A 23840-nucleotide genomic window follows, 5' to 3' on the forward strand; every position below is an offset into this window, starting at 1 on the left:
TTACTTAAGTATTGTAACTTTACTGCTCGCTTGTAGATCAGAGCTTAGATTATGCTAATAGGGAACAATTTTCATTTCGATTTCACTTTCTATTTAAAATTTCAATTTCCTTGTATCAAAATGATAATCAGGTAGCTAGATGTCCTCATGTGATATTTCGCGTTTTACGCAATTACAAAACCGCATAATTACGATTAATTGTACAACTCTTTAATTAGCCGTTACTTATGCAAACTTCATAAATAGTCTCTTGCTTTGGTGAAGTTATGAAAATAGTATAATTTGTCTTTTCTTGTCATATTTTTTGTTTTATGATTTTATGAGATGCTGATTTCAATTACTGACGCACTACATTGTATAGGGAAATAAAAATTCTAATAGTTAAAATGGCTAATTTTTGCTTGTCAACATAACAGACATATTCTCTAAGTCTATGACCACAAACAAACAACCACTATTATGCATTTCATTCTGTATGTGACAACAAAAAAGTAACCATACATTACTGCAGTAACTGCAGTAGAATAATTTTGACATGATCCCTTAAAAAAAATGCGTTGTATATTAAATATAAGTGTGAAGTTATTTCGCAATTTCAGGCAATAAAAGGTGACAGCGCATCTTACAATTTAACCGCTACCTTCTCATTAAAAGTACAATTGTAACCACGTAGACAAATTGTCACCAAAATGTCACTGTATAAGGAAGTCCGACAGATCATGTGGCCCAGTGGGATTTCCCCTGATGCACGTAGAGAAACATCCAGAAGGTCAAGTATGGTCGAACACTTTCCCGCGCCAACAACGATTTTAAGCAATCGGGACAATTGGTCTTTTCTAAGAACGATTCACGGCGCCTCCGCTGTGGATTTATGGTTGATTGCGACATTGAAGTTCCATTCTTGAGTTTGATCTCAGAGGAGCATTATGGGAAGGATGTGTTTTCGGATTACATCCTCAACGAGACTCCTGCTTCTGTTGATTGTCCAGCGATTGGGTTCAACAACTTATTGATGATGTAAACAATAACCTTGGGTCACTTAATTGTTTCAATTCAACTGTCAACAATGTTAACAATATACCAGCTACATAGATCTGAAGATCATACTGTACTTACTAGCAACATACATACCGAACATCGAACAGAATTTCACAAGGGAGTTTGTTTTTCCACAAAAATAGGGGCAAGAATCGTCATAAGCTCTTCTAGTTAGGCGTAAATGTATGCATACAATGGTCTCTAGTTTTAAAAGGACACTTGGGAAAAGAAAAAGTGAGGTCTAACCCGATACAACCTCCTTCTCCCTCAGACCCCCCTCATCAGCATAGTTTTGGGTCATAGTGTTATCAGATACATCTATCAAATGCACTTAAAAGAACATCTTTACACCTTGAAGCAAGTTGCTTGATATATTAATAATTATTGAGCATTCGGCGTTGGACAGTAGACATAGGAACTGGCACTTCAACAAACTACAATGCCTGGTCGGCATGAATGGACGCATTCCACTCATGGCAGTCTGTTCATTTAGTTACTTTACTTCAGTGTTTCCATTCAAGTTCTATACAACTTAATGAATGAAAATCGTGGGAAGGTGATCACACACGGTACATACTAGCTTTAAAGTTTTCCTGTAGGAAGTATCCCTTTCCTTCAGGAAATTCTTGATTGGTGTGAAAGAATACTATGTTATGGTTTTCCCTCTCTGCAGACTTAATTTATTTATATACCGGTTTCCCCCATTACAAAGCACTTTTGGTTAAACTAGTATTAAACACATATTCATTCCCTTTGAGTGCATTAAACATGCCATTAATGAAATGAATGTGCAATATATATACAAACATATTATTTCTTGTGTCAGGAACACGCTGGTGTAGATACAACTTTGCCAAGTAAATTGAAATTAACCGGTTTGCTCGTTAAGATTTTCTGATTGTTGTATAAATATACAACTAAATGCTCGCCGACGCGTTCCGATTAGACTAAGCAGGATATGTTGTCATGACAACTAATCAGATACGGCGGCAGTGAGCCCTTGATTTTATAGATGCTGACGACTTTGTAGAAAAACCGACTCAGTGCTAAGTAAATACATAGAGTATCTAGGACAGAATTGCAGACGATTTGTAAGATGTATTGCAATTTTTCTGTTATTAAATTATTAAACTACATGAGTCTGGATATTGTGGATCAAGGATGAAGTCATAAAAGAGAATTCTTTCATATTTTGCTTGCTGAAAACAAATATTATTTTTATGAATCTGTGGTTGGATAGATTAAAATCATGTCACTGTGCATGAATTAAAAACAGTGTTAAAAAATGATAATTAGGCCCATTTCTCTACTTCATTATAATATTAGAACATTTTCAAGCACACCTGTGCATAGCTTTCTTCAAAAACATAATTTGTACACAAAAAAATTATCATGTTAAAAAACTCCTGAATTTATTTACAAAAAGAAAATGTATAATAAAACTTGTAAAATGGTTCACAAACACTGACCTAAGTTATCTTTGATTTACAACAAGAAATCGCTTCTCTCTGTCTTGGGAAAACACTAATGCACAGAGCATATAATTAGCCACCACTAAAAAAATGATTTGAGGTCACCTTAAAGGTCACACGATTAGTTGCATTACTTGAAATGTAAAATTAATTGCTAGACATTGTTGTTAAATTGCATCTGCTTCAAAGTCTACAGAAATTCCTAAATGAAATATTTTGTTAAGCGATTTAGTGACATAAATTAGCCTAACACAAAAACTTTTTTTGCAACAAAATAATGTTATTTATTTTATTTCATAACATTTATTTCTGAGCAGATTTCTGAATCTGATCCAAATGATAAATGGTGTGAATAAGATGATCAAGGAAGGACGATAAATGCTGGCAAGATGATTTAAAAACATCTTGTGTTTGGCGAGCTTGAATAAAAACATGACCTCCTAGTTGGAAAAAATGGATTTAAAATAATATAAATAGAAATATTTTATTGTCTAGAGATCATAGGGGCAAACTGAATTGAAGTATAAAAGGAAATAAAAACAGAAAGTTGATGGGAAAAAGTTACAGGGATGTAGAGGCTACAGGAATTTAGGGTTCAATAGGGGATACAAGGTTGGAAAGAGGGCTTTGGGAAAATATATCAAGATAGGGATCAAGGGTAAATATAGGAAAAGGTGTTAAAAATAGGGACAGGAAAGGTAGAAAGTGAGAAAATGAAGGTTGAAGATATGGGAAAGTTAGGTAGTGGGCATAACGCCTATGACTGAGTGCTTACTGGCTAAACTCAGTGGCCCCAGAGCATAAGAGGCCCCAGAGCATAAGAGGCACCAGAGCATGAGTAGCCCCAATGCAACTACCCAGCATTTGGGGGGGGGGGGCCTCTTAGGAGTGCTAAACCAGGGCCCTATGCTCACTGCATTACACCACTGGTGGTGGGAGAATTGTACAGGTTAAAGATAGGATGAGGGAGGGTTAATAGGAGATAGAGAAACAGGATAGAGTGATAGATACATTGAGACTTCTACTATACAATGGTAAAGTGACCTTATAGATCAATTTGAATTACCTATAGTATAGTCAACAATTGCTATAAAAGTTTGATAGTACTTATATAAATTGTCTTCCTTTGTTTTTCACCTTCAAAATCAGCCAAACAATAGCTTAGAACTTGTTAGGAGTACCTACCACTCCTGCCCTGGATATAAAATCATAATAAAACCAATTGGGAAAAAGTGCATTGAACTTTGTACTATTTGTTTACTAATATTTATATTGGACTTTCCATACAATGCAGTTCTTTTCATCGAAATCAACCAAAAAAGAACACATACCAAGCCATAGCTAGGATTGGTTTTTTTCTCCAAAAAGAATAAAAGTGTGAGGGTAGAGTAAGCACTATGGCCTAGAAGACCATGGGTTGCGTATGGTGGCCAGGGAATTGTTTGGATTGGAGAAATTTGAGCTAGGCATACTTACTAGCACTGTTGTCTCTAGTTTCAAAAAGGGACTTCAGGGGTGGGGTGAGGGTTTTGGATGGGGGTACTGTGGTGGTAACATGTATATTGGGACTATGGGACATGTATACTGTATTAAATTACCAATCTGGTATTTAAAATATAGCAAAAGACATTAATTACATCTATAAAAACATTAAGAATGGTATTATTGATGAAAACGAAAAGAAACGAAAGTGACTATAGTATGGCAACAGCTGGAGTAATGCTAACTTTCCAAGGTCATTGCAAAAGGTATTCCCAGGTCAGTATTCCCAGGTCAGTCTCAATGTGATAAATCAATAAACAGGTGGTTTTAGCTTTTACTTTTGCAACATGAGAAGCAAGCTCATGTTGTAATGTTTAGCTGAAACAATTTCTTTTTTCTGATACACTATTAAACCTGACTTGAAAAGGCACTCTGCTTTTGAAAAAGAATCATAGATATTCTCAAACCGCAATCCGTATTTTAGAGGGAGTACTGTACATCTTTCCATCTTTCCATAATTATTATAAAATTGCGTATCTCTGAAATTTACTATTTCAATACATAACAAACAAAAAGTGAACTTAATCAGTGTAGCGAAGCCGGTTGACCCTACTTGCTAGGTTTTCTGTAGAATTTTTGTATTTTATGCAAATAGTACAGAGCTGTAGTAAGTATAGAATCTTTAGCGTGTCCTCTGTCATGGCTCCCATTGCATGTCATGTGAGCATCCTTATGGTGGATTCTGTGCATAAAATATACATGTAGGTCATTTATGTTTTGTATTTGATTAGTTTGTCCAACTTTGCTGCTCATACAAAACAATTTGTTTATGAATAAAACCATGAAGTAACAAATATTTTCTGATTTTTTTGTATTATGCTCTACCATAACATAAGTAACTTTACTTATTTGGTGTGTTATTTACTGTAGTAGCAGATGGCTGTGGTAAGTAGGTTTGAGAAGGGATTGGCAGATATACCTATTATTGTAGAAAGAGAGGGATATAATTTTATAATATAAACATTTTTTGTTCTTACAGAACCAGCACCTCGAAAGACACCAGTGAGCACGCCACACGGTGAAAAAAGTAACCAGAAATATTCAGAATACCCCATGTCACCGATGCAAGATTACCTTTCATTAACCTTCGCTGACGACGAAATTATGTCATCGCCGTCTGTCGACCGTAAGAGCGACTCGATGAGTACGGACCCATCAGAAGGTGCGTCAAGTGTGAGCGATAATCCCGACTCAAACACGGAGCAGGTCTCAGCACGAGTCACGAGCACGACCACTCTAGTGTTGACAGGGGGCGACGGTCACACGTACTTGCAACCAAATTTTACGCGTAATAGCGGAGAGGCTGGTCTTCTTATATGGCAGGTGTCGATGTGAATGTTTTATCAATTTGTCTTCCTTTTGTTTGTTTCTTTTGATTCTGTACGTGGGAGTGAGTGAGTGACCGAGTAATCTCAGAGAAATGGAGTTTGAGTCATGGTTTGAGATATTAGATCTGACAAGTTAAACACTCCAGATGTCTAATGTACAGTACTGAGCTTGCAGCTTGAGTTTGTTTTGACAATTTTTTTCTAGTCGTCGCTCGTCATTGCATCCGATTTCCTTGATTCTCAGTCTAGATGATGACCTTTCACCCCGTATCATAGAGATTCACATTTTAACATTTGATGGTACAAGGTCATCACAAAAAAAAATGATTTTAATGGGTGACGGTTTGGTAAAATGACATAATGCATAATTTACAAGTCCTAGTTCGTTTAAATCGAAAGCGTCCTAATTACTGTATTTTACATAACAACATTCAATTGTAAATTGTATTGTATGTTCTTAGTTTTATTTGTTTATCAATTTTACATTTTAAATAATTATATGCAACAAATATCGTTTGCCTTTTATCTTGTCTTTAAAAAAAAGTAGTTTTAATATTACCGCTGTACTATACAGTACTTAATTTGTTATTTTCCGTTGTGAATTTTGCAAACATTTGATAGCAATATTTAGATTCTGGTATTTAAAGCTTTTTCTACATTATTAAACTAGTTTGACATAAAAAAAAAAGTGTGATGTGCCCAAATATGATAGTGATATGTCTAAATATGGTAGTGATATGACATCAGCATGTCCATATATGTACACATCACATTTTTGTCACATAAAATTTGATAGTGTAATCAGTGATATTTGACAGTCATCCACGTTTTTTATTACTGAAAATAACAATCATCCAGCAATGCAACCCACCCTAGTCACTGAAAACCTAACATAACATAATTTCTTCTTTTTTTTCTCTTTCTACTCATCTCATAAACAAACAAAAACCTAATTTTTCTACATTCACTGATTTTCTATTTTTTTGTTATTATCTTTTGTGAATGATCCAGACACTGATACAGTGAACGGCTTGTTATATTTAGTTTCCGAGAGCTTCTGGAGGAAGTTCACCGTCTGCAACTGGCTTAGGTTAATTAGCAACTGCTGAGAGGCCTATATGACTAATTACTATAACGATGGTATAGCCTTACAGAGACAGTATATGGTGAAACATATACTAGTATATGTATATAGATTTCAGGCCTTTTGTTTGGATAAATGCTTTTTGTTAAGGCAGAGAAGAGACTTTTATGCAGCTTTTTGGCTTTCATCTCAGCTATTTTCTGCGTCTAGAAGGCCTAGACTAGAGGCTTCATTAATTTGTTGATACCAACGGCCTCCCATATTCTTTCTCTTTCTTCTCATTTCTTGAATGGTAAAACCCTGAGAATTTGTTTTTAGTTTTAACAGTAAGGTCTACCCAGTGTCTATTGAATTTAAGGAAAATTTGTTCTTAATAAGGTGGACTAAATTTACAACATAGCTTTAGTTTGTAATGAAGGTGGTGTAGATTTATGGTAACATGTTTGCCTTGCAATCCTAAATGCTTTGTTCAATTCTGATTCTGGTTGATTCTTCAAACATGCTACTGAATGAGTTTAAGGGGGTTGTTTTTTTCCAGTTTTTCGTACCATACCTACTATAAATATCATTAAAAATACATTGACGATATAAAAATATATTTCACTAAGATATTTGTTTAATTTTATAGTTTTTTAACTTAAAAACTACAATATATATTTTATGAACTAGGTTGGGGAAACAACAACAAATGCACTAGATAATATAGTATTTTTAATACAAGTGATTCATGTATAAAAGATTGCATAGTTCATTTGGAAGAAGTTTTCAAGGACTTTTTAAAGAAATATTGGCTGTGCTCCAGTTGTAGTAGCATAAATTCACAATTTTAAATAAACCATGTTAAAAATACTACCTTTTCACACACTCACACCCAAAATATAAATATAAGACGTAGAAAGTAGGCTAGATATAATAGTGTACCCACCCAAGCCAGAAAGAATGTCAGGATGGCAATACACTAAAATTTGTACAGCTTGTTGTTCAAAAATCAGCCTCTTACGTATTAGCGGGAAGAATGTTTTAAAATCCTTGCTTTTAATGGCTGTCTGCACGGTCCGTTTACAGTTTGTATATTAGAAATGCAAAAACTAGTAGAACTTATTAATTAAATCCCCCTTCACACAGATAAACACATATCCTGCAGGGTGAAGGATGTGAGAGAGTGGAAAAGAAAAGTGTACCCAAGCCAGGAAAAATGTCTGTGCTGCCTTGTAAGATGTTTGATGGTTGTTTCCAGTTTGTAGTATTAATCCAGAAACTAGTACAACTTACTGAATGAAGGCCCCTTTCACACAGATAAACACATATCCCGCAGAGTATAGGATATATTAGAGTGGGATAGAAAGTATTAGTGTGCCCAAGCCAGGAAGACGTCCTAAAGTCCCGTGTAGTTTTGAAGGTCTGGTTTGTTGTTGGCAGTTGTCCAGTTAGAGTATGTAGCAATAACCACGTGTTGATTCATACTTTAGAAATTATTCAAAAACCTTTTAAATATGTTTGGTTTTTTGTTAGTGGTTGAATTTTTTTAAACATTATATTAAGCATTGAAGTATTCTCCGGCAATATAATGGAAATATATTTGTTGCTATGGTTGGTGTAATTATGGAATATATTTTATTCTGATGCTTTTATGTATCATAGAAAATGGATAATTCTCTTTGTTGCTTAGTTTCATCCTTAAAATTGGTTGTACTGTAGGTAGAAAAAATTGGTTATTAAAATTTGCTAATAAAAATGTCCAAATTGTCACAAAATAACATCAATACATCAATCAATTTTAATTGTTTTGGTATGAAATTGGAATGAATAAGTAAGTTAAAGGGTTAAATACAGGTCAATAAAAAAGTGACATTTTTTACTTTTCTTATAACTATAGTTATCATACTCTACATTGCATCAAGTATTTTGCCTACATACCTGGTTAAATCTCTGTCTACACTATCAAACTTTTTTTTAAATGCGATGTGGCCATATATGGACATGATGGATGTCATATCACTACCATATTTAAGCATATCATTTTATCATATATATATATATCATTTATCATATATATTTTGGCACATCACACTTTTTTTTGTCAAAGTAGTTTGATAGTGTAAACAGAGCTTTACAACCTACTATATATAAATATATTTTACAAATTGTATAAAAATAGGTAGACATGTATGTATACCGATATCACTAGAAGTCATCATCTTCTTCATTATGAGATTGACTCATTCATATTCAAGGATGTCTGTGGAGAACTTACAGCCAGGATGGGCTTAATTAAGCTCATACTAAATGTTCCAAATCGCCTGCTGTTGGTATTTTTAGATATTATTTCATTACTCACATCCAGCGAGGAATTAAAAGTACATAGTCTCAATCCGATTGTTTGGGTTGAGATAATTGGCTTTTTACGAGTCCATTTTTTTAAAGCCTAAGTTAGGAAATGATTTTTCGTGCAGTATTTCTCCCATAATTCTAGGTATTTTTCTCCCAAATCCAAGATAATGTTTTCAAAATTGTATAAACTTCTATTTTGCTTCCTTTTAATGGTTGTTTTACTACTTTATTGTGTCTTTGTTTGAGTTGCAAGCAATAACTATATAAAACTTATATACTTTACTTCCTTAAAATTATTATGAGTTTCTCAAAATACATTACTGTATATACCTTAGGCTATCTGTGATTTCATATGAGTCAAGTCCATTCAATTTATTTGATTTCTCTAAATCAACTCTGAGTGTATCTAGAGATACTATATATACCTGTGATACATGTATAGGAGTTGAACCCAGGAGTTTCAAAGATGAGGACAAATAAGTTGCACCAAATATATTCCAATTTTCATTTCTTTGAACAATATTTTATAAGATTAATCTTATTTTGAATCTCTCTCTGTGAGGCATTATTTTTATGTATTTTATTTATTTTTTTTTTGTGATAATATGGATTTTGAGGATTGTTTTGTTTGATTTTTTTTGTACATTGGTTCAAACGCTTCCGTAATGCAATGTGATTGGGTGATATGCCGTGCAGTTTTAAAGCAAATTTATACCGGTACTATAATTACTCAGAATAATATTAAATTATTATTAATTAGCATATTTTAAGTTAGTGATATATATTCAAATTAATGCATAGGTCATTTAGTTAAAATATTTTAATGTGATGTTCAAAAGGTCAATATGTAAATTAACTAAATCATATAAACAGGTAAGTTATAGTGTTGTATGTAAATCAAGTACTGTATGTAAATTAATTAGCATATTTTATGGGTAATAGATGCATAGCGATAGTGGATGAATTATGCAATGTTTTATTTAAATTTATGACAGGAAAATAATTGAATAAAATTGTATTCTTAAAGTAGTTTAATATATGACAACACCTTGACAGGGCGCTTGTATTCAAACTTAAATACATGTAAATATTTTTGAAATGTAAAAACTAAAATTGTATTATATATACGGTGTGTATATCTCTTCCAATGTATACAACGCATTGTTTCAAAAGGGAAATGTCGGGAATGCATGCGCGCGTATAAATCGTCTGTTAAAACACGCGCGCGTACAAAGGCTGATAAAAACAACCATACAGCTTTTGTACGCGCGCGTCGACTGACGTCATTTGGGTGCAAACGTCGAGGGCGCTGTATATGCTGGTGCTTTTTTGTTGGCTTTTTAAAAATTCTATAATTGTCCTTATAAGCAATACCGGTACATTTTTTCTTTAGTTTAAGTGAACTTAGAATTTACTGAATTTTATTCAAATGAATATTAATACTGGTAACAAGGAACATTATTGTAAAGTGTGACTTTTTAATGTAATGTAAAGAATAATTGTATGAATATTTGAAAAATTAGTCTTAATTTAAATTAAAAGTACGATATAATTTCTGATATTGCGTTTCTTCTGTGACCGGGTGGTCTGTGACTCGTTCTCTCGCCGTTTCCTTTCATTTCGTCAATTGTATTTCTCTTCATACCACCGCAATTAAACCGTGCGTTAACCGTTAGCCACTTCTTACGCAATCGGATAAATATTCTTCCAAGTGGGCCAGCGAATATTTATTTCTCTCCCAATTATTTGAAATATTTCCTTTTTTTATTCCTCATTCTATCACGTTTCATATCCTGAGAGAGGACTGTGGTTAAATGACCATGGTGTGGATCCGATATATCACCACAAAATCTACTTCCGTGTGGAAGTATTGAAGGAAAACAATATAGTTTTGTTTGATGAGGAAGTTGTGTAATCGTGTAATGATAACAAGTGTATTTTTTGGTTTTAAAATACAGTGGAATAATAACAGGTCTTAATAACGGTCTGTGGCTTTAGTGATTATCAATTTATTTTTAACAATATTGTTAATGCCAACATTTCGGAAAACTAAGGCAATCTAACAACAGGACACTGAGCTCGCCTTGCCAAGTTGGAAACTTGTAAGGCTGCGGCTGCGACAAATACCAACAGTACTATGTACATTCTCCGGGGCGTGCGGTGTCTGTTAAACTTATCGTGTCGCAGCCACAGATAAATCCTTTGAACGCCGAAGCTCAGCATCCTGTTAGCCTTGGGAAAACCAAATTGGAATGCTCATAAGTTCCCATTGAGGCAACGCGGTGTCTATTAAGGGGCATCAACTAATCGTGTCGCAGCCACAGATAAACCCTAACCAAAGTTAAATTTAACCAATCACAACCGCAGGCATTCCGTTCCTATCCGACTGGGTTCATTAGCATTATAGATTATATTTTGGTTTAAACTTAGATTTTATTTGAAAATAATTACGTAAGGTCGATATATCTAACGTCTCATTACAGAACGGTGGAAATTTTATATTGTCATTACTGATGTATATTTTCGTTGATGGTGTATGTTGCTCGATTGATATAAACTATATCATTTCCACTAGTATATTCATAGTTTGACAATGAAAGTGTGATTTGCCCAAATATGGTAGTGATATGCCCAAATATGGTAGTGATATGACATCATCATGTCCATATATGGGCACATCACTCTCACTCGCATAAAGTTTGATAGTGTAGACAGAGTTTTAGATTGCCTGAGTAGATCAAGACATTTTATAACTCAGGTTTTGTTTTTGAAATGTTGTTTTATTTAGAATCGTAGGCCTAGTTATATTTCTAGATGTGAAATATACTGGGTGATACTACTGCGTGTAAACTGAACCTTACTCGTCATGTTGTACGCGTCTCGATGTTTTATCTTTGATCTTCGTGTGAACTGTGAGGATCGAAATCCGGTGCACATCAGAATCAATCCAGTGACTTTTATAGTGTGTTCACACCCGCCCCTAATGACTAATTGACGCGAGGGCCTGCAGTTATTACTAAGGGTGTCTTCACATGTTAATCATCTCGTGGATACGAAACAGTTCTCGTGTGCCACTTTTATAGGTCATACGTAGTCTTCATCTGCCTAGGGAATTACCCGTATGCCACGCGGGAGCCGCATCTTTGTTCAAAATGTCAGTATGTAGGCCTTCCTTGTATTCCATATCCCCAGTAGGTTCCCGGTTTTTATCTGATACGACTTCCGCTCCTCTGGGTCATGGCCAATGTTGCCGAATTGTATTAATTTACACTTACTAAAAGCAAGATTTAAAGTAGGGACGCAACGCATGAGTGTAAACGCAACGAAGTAATTTGACCAATCACAAGCGATGGATATTGGAACTGTGTCGCTGTTCATTGGTCAACAGGCTTGTATTGCGCCTCATACGGAGTTTTGACTTATATTAATATCTTATCAATATCAGTTAAAAGATAACTATTTTGGCACATATGGCGTTTCATACGTGAACCACTTTTTACTACTATTTCAGACAATTAAACATCGAAAAGCCTCGAAATAACTACAGACTTGGGGGAAAGCATAGTCCTTGCGTTGCGTCTTAGTTTTTACCCGGTAGCAGATAAATCGCAAATATACACTGTGTTATCATTAATTCTCAAAGCATGATTGTATAACTCTACCAACGACGTCGCGATAATGCAGTTCTTTTCTGAGACAAAACAGTGTCAGAGCCAAGGCTCGAACCCGAACCTTGGGATTGGTAAAAGCAAGCATGTTGACCGCAAACTACAGTTCCACTTTTTGCCATCCTCAAATGAAATGACTCGCGCGTCGCCCTTCTTACTATTACGAAACTGAAAGTCCAGCAGATCGTCATAGAATATCCCTCCATGGACACATTTTACCCCTTTGACATTTATCAATCAACTAAATCGACTTTAAATAGACAGTTGCCATTGCGCAGAAATCGTTACTGTTTTTGCAACAAAATTAATCGGTGCGAAATTAATTTCAGTCAGTCTTTTTCAATCTCTGAATCATTTCGTATTCAGTTCAGTTTCGAATTATTTCACTTCAAAGTGATGGACGGGTATCTCCGTGTGATGACGTCACTTATTCCGATGGTGTTTATTGATCGAAAATAAATTTCAGATAGATAATAGAATTTTCAAATAGATTTATGCAAATAAGTTTTTCTGACGTTAAACTTCGTGTTAGTATTTCAAAAAAATATTTCGTATTAACGAGACACTGTCAGTCTTACCGATGGTAAACTATCACGTTTAATACGCGCGCGTTCAAATAACTGCCCGTCGCGCGCGTTCAAGAGTTTTTACAGTACACGCGCGCGTATCAACTTCTTTGTTCTCCACCAATTTTTTGTCGCCAGAAGTCGCTTTATTAATATCTGTACTTGTATTGCTCTCTCATAAAATAGAACGACTTAAATTTTACAGATTGATTTATCGATACTTGACCGGCAAGAGGATTTATGCGTAGAGTAAATACAGGTTTATTCGTGCTAACTTCGTTGTTTCCGCTACTTAGTCATTCTCACCACGTTTACGATACTCGCCTTTTGAAATGTTACGGATGAAATTAACTTTGTAAATTTAACGAGCGACGAAGGATGCCCGCCCGCCACCGGAGAGTGAACTCGCGGTTTTGTTGATATGTCGCACAGTACAGAGTACAGCTGTGTGAGTGTAGTATGGAACCAAGTAAATTACGAAAAGAACGTAAAGAACATTTTCTTGTTTTTGATGATGAATCAGGTTGTGTATGAGTAAACTTCTTACCGTGTCCATGTATTCTAAACACATGCCGCGTTTTTTTGTGTTTTTGTATTTATTAAATTAGGATCTTACACTTTGGGCCCATTTACGAACAGCAAGTATCCGGATAACTTGTCATCTTTTGGGGTCATTAATCATGCCATAACGACCCTTAATGGCTTTTTTGAGTACTACCACCTGGGTTATCCGGACCAACCTCAGCCCGGCAAATTTGGAGGGTTGGCTTGTCCTCAGGGGAGTTGAAGGCGACCTTGCTGGATTAAACAATGTATTTTATGAGATAATCATGCAAATCAGGCTGAAAATAAGGCCATGAGTAGCCGGATAACTAGAAGTCTGTAAACGGTAGGGAGAATTTTGATTTAGCCTTGTCAGGAAAGACCTCTGGCATATCCAGATACTTTAAATGTTCATAAACACAACCTTTAAGCCAATCAACTTCGTTAAACGTATGACGTAATATATGAAGTTTCCTAAGCTTAGAGTTAAAGGACCTTTAAAATCTTGGCAAACCAGTTCAGAACATTCTGCCCTCTGACTGGTCCTCGTTTGTTCTCTAATCCCTCGGCCCTCGACGACCCCCGTCGTGACAATGCTGGCAAATGATTAGGCCCTCAAAAGTGCGTCTTGTGGATGACGTCATGGCTTGCGTGAAAACAATATCGATAATAATATAAACATATGTAGAGGCAAACATATATCACGTTTAAACCTCTGTACGACGCCTCTTATCTGTTATTGGCCCCACGCAACATCCCTATGGGCTTAGCACGTTGTTATTTTGTCTCATCATAACATATTTCGGTGGTTATCATCCGTTAAAGTGGCCGCTCAACTTGTTTTGACGTATATTCATAGAGAGCTTTTGTTTTAATGTATTTTCTATACCGTCTTCCGATCAAAAGCAAAACTCGCGCTGCTCTACATCACACGCGCAATTGGTGAGTTGACCGGGTGCTAACTAAACCAGCTAAAGATTTACGAACCTCGGTGTGTATATACATTAATGAACAGCCGCTTTAAGCAGAGAAAAGGAAAGATAGTCATAAATATGTAATAGTGTTTTATGAGTTTTAATAGTCTTCACGTACGATCGATGAGACGCCAGAAAGATAACGGCTCCTTGATGCCAGAAATCAATGCATGTTCCGAGCATTTCCGACGCCTGGATTTCCTTTGCTGTCATCCATTTACATTTAACGGATGATATGAAAGGGCTAGCTTCGCAGGTCTACTAAAATGGACAATTTCGTACATACACATCGGGAACCGAGTCCACTGCAATCGATGTGCCTAGCCCCCCATTAGATATCATTTTGTAGCCCATAAATGTACGTTATAATATAACTTATAAATTGTTTTTTAATCAAACTTTACAAGGCCCACAAACAAGAAAAAATGGATAAGTGCCAATGAAGGGAGAAGCAAAGAGGTGAACACTAACTTATCGAACAAAACTAATTCACTAAAATTTCAGCGTGATAAAAAATATTGTCATCATTCATCACACACATCCAAACTCATTTTTATTCCGTTTTCATGATTACTTTTACCACTATTTACCGGGAAAAATCCTATTTGTGTCAAACATAATAAATCATAAATCGAATTTACTAATTGCAATTTTCTTTAGTGTATAAAAATATAATTTTGCACACGTAACGTAGAAAACAGCAGATGACACAACCGGAAGTTACGTCAGTATTGATCACACGATTGTTGCAGCAACGGCTGCATGTTACTGGAGTTGAAATTAAGTTCAGCCTTTATAAAAGAAAATTATAATGTGACCAATTTTGTATTGAGTTATGGATAAGGTGTTGTGAAATAATATCTACAATAAAATTATTCTAGAACTTGGCATTAAAATATGTCTACTTCTCGTGTTGCAATTTCGGTACGACGGCGTAAGCAAAGCTAGGTTCCAACTTGAACGCAAAGGACTGAATCTTGGTTCCCACTAGGACACAGCGCAAGAATGTAAGCCGCAATGTATATAAGCGAATTGACCAATAAAAAGCGATGGATTTTTCGAACTGCCGCTTGTGATTGGTACATTCGCTTGCGTTGCGACTTAGTACGTCCTTGGGTTGCGTCCTAGCGGGAAGCAAGTCGCGCCCACAACAGAACTGTCGTGATTGGTCAATCTCACCCACCAATTTTGCGCCTACTGTACGTCGTGATGCGTGGTGGTAATAGTAGTTACGGTAATATTGTAAAAAATAAATAATAATTATTTATGTTAATATCCAACATTAAAACTCATCGAGGGAATAATTATGAATATTATTGTTACGTAATTCAAAATCGATTTTCAAATGTCTTAATATAATAGATAAATCAATTAATAAGACTTCGTATTTTATCTCACTCGTATAGAAATATACTATTAATTAAAAGCTGTACACACCAAAAGCTTTCCTATGGATCATTTAATAAATAAATTATCAAAACAAGTAATAATAAACATTCTTATTTTTTCTCACGTAAACAAATTATACTATAAAGCTATGGATAAAAAAAAGTGCACCACAACCGTTTAAGTGATGGATCGATTATAATGAAGAAAATATCTATTTATTAATATTTTGTCAATCAAAATATTGCACTATGAATGAGAAAAGTAATGATAACTAACGATAACCTAAATAATATTGAACCAGGAATAAAACGTTAGGACAATGCATGATTGCATTCGAATTAAAAACAATCTTATGTAGAAATAACTATATGAGTTGAAACGAAGTTTAACGACATCAGATTCATCTATTTCAGAGAATTTCATAATATCGTTGTTGTAATTAGACTTGTGACGACGACTCGGGCAAAACACATCCAGCAAAAGGTGGCACAATGATGATTATTATAAAATCGAGAATTAACCTGGCCGCGATTATGCAATCAAAAAAAACACAAACGTTTGGATGTGTTAAAAATAAATACATTTAAAATCATGTTCATAAAAACATCATTGACATTCTCAATATCATAAGAGGAGGAGGCGATTGAAGTTATCAATGCTTGGTTAATTGATTCCGACATTTGGACGCGCGCGCGCACAAGTGCGTACAGTAAGTCCACCATAATTCACACTAGGACGCAACACAAGGGCGTAAGCGCAACATATGTGATTTGATCAAGCACAAGCGATGGATTATTTGAACTGTCGCTAGTCATTGGTTAACTTCCGTTCTACGTCGCTGCGTTGCGTTCAGGTAGGAACCAAGCTTTACTGGGTTGACGTAACAATGCGCGACAGTTCATGGGACTATTCACGCGCCATGATTGGTCAATATAAATAGTGTGCGCTTCCCGTCCTTTATGCGTTGTATTGTGACCAAGCTGTTATTGATAGTTGTCACTTGCCGAACTCACTCTTGGCATCGAACACCACAAGTGCGTAGAATGCATACCCTTGCTGTAGTTGTTGAGGGACTCTCGAGTCAATTTCATAAAAACTCAATACATTGTCCTAGTAATTACTGAGACAACTATTAGTTATCTCATGTAATTAAATAAGATTTATATAACTTGGTTTACATAACAGTAATCTTGATGTAAACGTCACTGAAGCAACCACCAATCAATTTAAGGTATTGAACAGGTATATAAATCTATTTTTAAATGTAGACCCTATTCATCGATTTAGTGATCAATGCACGTAGCGACGAACGAGTTACTAGAGTACTAACAATAACATGCGTAACAGTAGGCCTACGGATAACCACCTCGATCACTTGATACTTCCAGAAATAACGTCGTCTCCCAATGAGAGAAATAATATATTAGACCAATTACTGTAAAATAATATTAATCAACCGTTGGCGTCTGAGCACAGGTCATACTGCAAAATCGGAAACTTCGGGTTAACACACTATTGAAGCGCGCACATCCAACACTCCCTGCACTATCAATAGATGGCCTTCACAGACTCACCACCAACACAGCGGCAGACACCACCAATTTTATCATCTCAACTCGTACGTATTTTGGTGGTGGACTGTATGGCCGGACAAAAACACGGAAAGGAAGCAGTACCGCATTTTTTGTAATAGACTCAATTAAGGCCTACCCCAGGATAAAACCTCCCCCCCCCCCCCCCACCTACCAACCGAAAGGAACTAGGCCTATATTGCTTATGGTTTTCAAGGTTTCGCCCTATGATATTGTTTACATCCGCATTGACGTCATCAGGTTGTATACTGCAGGTACCATTCATAGTCATGCCACGTGACACGGCGAGACAGCTGGACAATATTCATAAATAAAAGGACATAACTGTTATTAGATAATACCGCTACAGTCACTCACAGAAAGGGATAAAGTAGATTATTCAACCCCCGCCCACCCCCAATGTCCTACTCTACAAGTGATGTCAATCGTTTTTTTGTTCATTTAAAAAAACTCAATCATCATTACACCAACTGTAAATAATAATAATAATAATAATATTACTACTATCGTTGTTATCTCATTGACGTTGTCCAATCAGCATCGGTGACGTCATGCACCGTCTGGCAGCGTCGGCCGTGACCTTATCGATTGTGATCAACTTTCACCTATTAAATACAGTAAGCAGCTTCTACATGCAGAAGAAACAATTATTGCGCATGGGTGGTCCGTTGGTTGAACTCACGTCGAGACACAAGATGAGCATGTCTTGGAATTTTGTTTTCATAATTCGCTGATGATAGCACGTCGCTTGATGGCATTAGATGAGGAGAAGAATCAGGCCGCTTGTAGCAGGTTCAACTTGGAGTGGTAGGCCTAGCGTAGCAATTCGGTTTTTACTACAAATTGTCTCTCTAGTAGTAAAATCACGCACCACAAAAATGCGGCAACATTTTACTCAGTCATCGCGGTAATCCATTCAAATGTCCCGTCTGTTGTCTGACATACGGGGACAATGAGACAGTGTAAACAGACAAAAAGTCATAATACACAACTATTTGTCGCTTACCACATTTTCCCTGAAATCCACGTGACACTCACGCTTTAAAAATGTGTGGGTGTAGTAATAAACTTTGAATACCCTTCCTTATATTAATATTTTCTGAACTGATTCTCTCGTGCACGATACGGTACGTTTGCATATTATGTCTGGTCGTAGGCCTACGGTCAAATCATCTGTCCTCTCATTCAATAGAGACTAAGAGGAACACTAGGGTGGCGCATCTAGGCACTCATCACCACGGTTGCATTCCGTATTTCTTATGGATCTATTTTGTTGTGCGGTGTGGCATATAAATTAAACAAATCAATACAAGTCATTTAACAGTTATTTATTTTAAGTCATCCAAATTTTAATAACATATCACACACGATATATAAAGTAAGTAAAACAAGTAAGTCCATGTTGAACAGATTCACGAATACATCATACTAATAATTACTATACTTTTACTATGATAAAGGTAGGCCTATCGTGCCTAGGACACAAGGCCTAAATCTTTTTGGCAGGATATAGGCCTACCTTCGTAAATTAATCATAATATAATAATATTACAGTCAATCCTGAATACCGTATAAATAGGTTTATATGGATCAATAAAAACTGTGTTTTAACCATAATTACGCGCCTTTTTATTTACAATACTTGGCCTACTATCGTGCTTGAAAATCCCTATCGCCGCCTGACTGTCTCGTGACGTCATGCCTAATGTCTCGCGTCAGCGATTTCACGGAAATGTGCATGCGGAAATTGTATGTTGTGACGGCGAGGTGCTCGAAGTATAGCACAATATTGTCGCATATCCTGGCTTTTAAATCATTAATATATTCTTGAGAACGAAACAAGTCATAAATATGTATGGTAGTTTAGGCCTATGTAATCGAAAACATTGTAGTTTACTAGCTTAGGGACTTATAGCATATATGCCTTAAATTGTTTGGAATATTAATCAGTCTGTCTCTCGCATAATTAGGTCAGTAATGCGAGTTTCATGGTAGATTGAACATGGTGTCTAGCCTGTGATGTAACCAGAGCTACTGGGACTAACCCACATTTATTAGCCAAAAGTCTACATGGAGGTACACCTATATATAATACCAACCATGTACAGTAATGGTATATAAATATAGGATGAATGGAGCACTCTTAGGGTGAGAATAATATAATATAGCCTAATGATTTAGTTGTCCTTATTTCTTTTTCAAATGTTGTTCAATTATTATTGTAATTGTATTATGTAATTCAGCTTTTGTAGGCCTTGTTTTTAGCGCTCAAAAAATCGTATTATTGACAAAGTGCATGCAGTATTTTGAATCCTGTTCAAACGCTGTTAGTACGCGCGAGTCGAGTCATAGCGAACGATGAGTACGCGCGCGTACCATAAACCAAACCATATCAGGAGTTGGACGCGCGCGTAAAATGTATCTCTTTGTACGTACAAGTGAATTGTGTATGTAAGTAAAAACATTTTTAATTGAGAGACAATCATATACTAGTTTTTAAAGTACACTGACGTTAAATTTGTATTGGCCTCCGAAATCCATCATAAACAAGAATATTGTGAAATAAACCATCCTCGAAATCGTTTTAAATGTACAGTATTTCTATAGTACACGGGATTACGAGCACATCAATACATTTATTATGTAGGCTGCCTCGCATAACAACTTATGTTGGCAACAATTTATTATTTTAACTGTTCATTTACCCATGTTACGCGCGACAGGTCAAACATTTTTTTTTCTGGGAAAATGGCCAAAACATAGGCCTACTTTTGCGTGCTGAAACAACGTAAACAGACTAATGAATCACTCTTGAATGTACCAGTGCGTAAGCTGCCATGGAGAGCCCTGAAGTCGCGCTCTGCTCAACTTTGTCGCCACTATTTCGCGGGCATTTAACATACTGAAAATGACTCAACATTTCGAGAAGTCATTTGGCGGGTCGAGCAACATTTTTTTTTCAGCAATAAATTCCGATATACAATGTTGACAATTTTATCTACAGTCGCTGTTTCATACGGACGAATTGTATGTATGATGATTACACAAAGTATGAACGAATAACATATCATGACATTTGTTAATGCATTACTATGGCATGACACTGTGTATGGGCCACCGTAGAACCCATTGCCTTTACACTTACGGCCACTGTAGCTAAATACAATTATTATGGAAAATGTTATACGTATTAATAAATTAATTTTTGTTTTGATATATAATTATTGATATATTATAGTTTTGGTTTACCCGATATTCATGTTGATAAACAATTTATTATGGATAGAAATCTCTATAAGCCTAACATAAAAAAGCAATCTTCACCAGGATAAAATCTTCAAGCACGTCTCTCGAGAGAATTCGATATTAATCACCCGCTTGCAAAATGCACTTTTCGTATCTCTTTGATGAAGCCGGGAAAAGTAGTTCCCCAACTCACCTTTGACCTCCCCAATGCAGGCTATAACCGTTATGCGCTTTTTTGGGCGTAGGCTGTTGTAAATCATGTTCCTGCGCTTGTCCTCGTACTTTAATTTTGTAAATCATTTTCACTCACGAGAGGAACATTTGTTTTTATGTGGAAAATATAGACAGAGTATATACAAAAGGATAGCACTCACTGGCCTTTTCGTTGTATAATACGTTATAACGAAATTCCCAAAACGAAAATGTGGAAGAAAAACGGGAGACCTAAAATCAATACATCCGTGCAGATGCGCTATCACGCGCGAGCCATTCACCTGTCCTCCCTTCGCACTACTCAACAAAACCCCGTGCGTTGTGAGAGATTTTACCGGTGGTGTGGAAAGACTTTTTGCATGTGAAATTCGTATTCCGGTCGGAGGGTACGGTCAGTGCTGAAGATGCTGAACAGCCGAGCTAACGCCTGTTGGATTGAGCTTAGCGCAACAGTGTGCACAGCCTCAAGGGAGAACGTGTTTGGGGTAGAGTGAAAGTTTAATAAGTTGCGATTTTTTAGAAATTATAAAACTAGCTATAGCTGTTTCGTCGTTTTGTAAACATGGCGTCAATAATCTGACTGTGTTGGCGTCTGTATGAGGAGAAATAAGAACCAAAGCGGAAGATGTCATTTCCTAATATGTGCCATAATGTACAATTTGTCTGTTTGTGTTAAGTTTTTGGCATTTCTAAATTTCTGTTTCAGATCCATGGTGTGAGTAAGCCTACACACAAACTGGCGTCATGAACGTAAGCACGTGGTGAAGATGTAGTTTTATGAAAAGTATATCAAAACAAATTCAATCGTAGCATTCGTGTAGTATGTTCTATCTGGACGGCCATTCGACATAATTGAAATTTTGTCACACATGGCGTTTCATACATATATTTGACCTGGAATCTTGCAGACTAACAACGGTAAAAAAAATAACAACATGAATATTCCGTTAGTGATCCCTCCTTACTTGCTCAAGTCTGTATTTTTTATTTTGGTCCACCAGTCAACAGACGTTTCAATTTGTGTAGTATTTGTTTTCGAATGTTGACCTATATTCTAAAACCAAAGGTCATTTGACAGACATGCATCCGGGTCTGATCGATAAAATAAACACGGATCTCCCTATCGCCCTATCATGGCTATTTTATAAATACTGTAGACCTGAAACTTTCCTTGGTTTATTCTTATGAATTTAAATTTAAAGATTATGCAAAAAAAGTTATGCAAAAAACATCCATTTGCTATTGGTTGCATGCGCGACTCCTTTGGTGACGATAATCCATTTATTATAGTCGCAAATCGTATTTTTGCGAAAATAAGAACTATTTTGGCGCGCGCGTTTAGGCTTGCTTATTTACCCGCGTAAGGGTGATTCATCCACCAAAAATTACGGCGAAAATAACTATGAAAATGTATAAATATACTTGCGTTGATGGCATTGAACGGCATCTGATTAGATGTGCGTCGTTTACGACGAGAGGCTGCATATGTGGCGCGCACGTTCAAGTGATGATAATACGATTTGTATGCGCGCGCGTAACCGGTTGTAGACGCGCGCGTAACGGCCGGTAGATGCGCGATAACGGCTGGCAGACGCGCGCGTAAACGGGTTGTGTACGCGTGCTTAACGTATTTTAACGGCTGGTAGACGCGCGCGTAACGGTCGGTTTGTGTACGCGCGCGTTAACTTAGAGAATGATCAAGTGCGCCTACTAAAGAGGTATGAAGTTCTTGGTCTAGAGCGATGGAGGCCCATTAGGCAGACGTATTATGTAATGAACAGTCATCATTGTAATTAATTCATTCATGCTAAATTTGAATTCAAGGTAAGTCGGAAATTACGGATATCAAGTGCATCCTGCTCCCTTAACATTGAACATCATTGAGAGATCAGTATATCAATTAATGCTGTCTACAGGCTAGGCCTACTAGTAAAATATTCGTTATAAATCAAATCAAAACATATCAACTATTTTGAATAATAGGCCTATATACGATTACAATTTTACAAAAAAAAAAACAAATTTGAAACTGAAAAAGTCAAACAGATGCAGGATAGGCAACGACAATCTCGATATGGAACTTATTTACAATGGTGTCCTTTTGTTTATTTAATATAGAAAGTTAAAAGATCTCCTCTCCCGTTTCAACTCTCATTAAAATACGTCAAGGATGATTTGCCGGTTTTTTTGAATACGAGACCGTGTAGATGCCCAGACGTCAACTCACGTGGAAGTTAAAACGTTCGTAAATACCGCGCTTAAACATTAGGCATAATTAGTTTTGGCTTCTTGTTCGCCAACGTTGGTGTGGGTAGGTCACCAATTAACCCGGGTAAATTACTATACTAAGCCTGAAAACTTAGCCCGGTCTTTAATCTCTTAAAATTATGAGAATTAAAGTTGGATTTTGTCCTGATGATGGTGTTTTTGTCACCTGAGCATCCATGCATGTTCTCACTTTCTCTTTTAGATAGGCCTACCGTTCAAAGTATAGCGCCAATTTATCTTTATGAAGGATCTAGCGTAAAAATCTGTGACTGTATTCAATTTGTAATAAAGTGAAACTAAATTGTATCTGTAGTATTTGACATTTGTGACGATATCACACCATGCTTTGTACTTGCGTTGCAATAAAATAAATATATTTGTAAAGAATTTTTATTTCCTTTGATATTTTTAATATTACCGTAACAATTTAAGCCTAATTTCATAATCCCGCTGGTGCTCAATTATCGCGCGCTAACTTCTCTTCCAATCCCTCTGACAATGAAATAAGTTACATTTTATATAGGGCTATTTCAAGTTGGAACTTATATTACTTACAAATTTACTTTTTTTTTATGTTACGCCCTGT

General features: G+C 36.0%; 1 protein-coding gene across 2 annotated transcripts in view; it reads left to right on the top strand.

Annotated features, from left to right (window-relative positions):
* Positions 1–8492, top strand: part of LOC144835963 (rho guanine nucleotide exchange factor 10-like) — a 104729-nt gene extending 96237 nt beyond the window's left edge. For both annotated transcript variants that reach the window (XM_078691105.1, XM_078691106.1), the window contains one exon: positions 5032–8492. In XM_078691105.1, coding sequence (XP_078547231.1) covers positions 5032–5387 — 356 coding nt within the window. In that variant the 3' untranslated portion in view covers positions 5388–8492. The remainder of the gene's footprint in view (positions 1–5031) is intronic.
* Positions 8493–23840: the final 15348 nt, after the last annotated feature.

This window comes from Antedon bifida, chromosome 2 (assembly GCF_963402885.1).
Source record: "Antedon bifida chromosome 2, ecAntBifi1.1, whole genome shotgun sequence".
NCBI lineage: Eukaryota > Metazoa > Echinodermata > Crinoidea > Comatulida > Antedonidae > Antedon > Antedon bifida.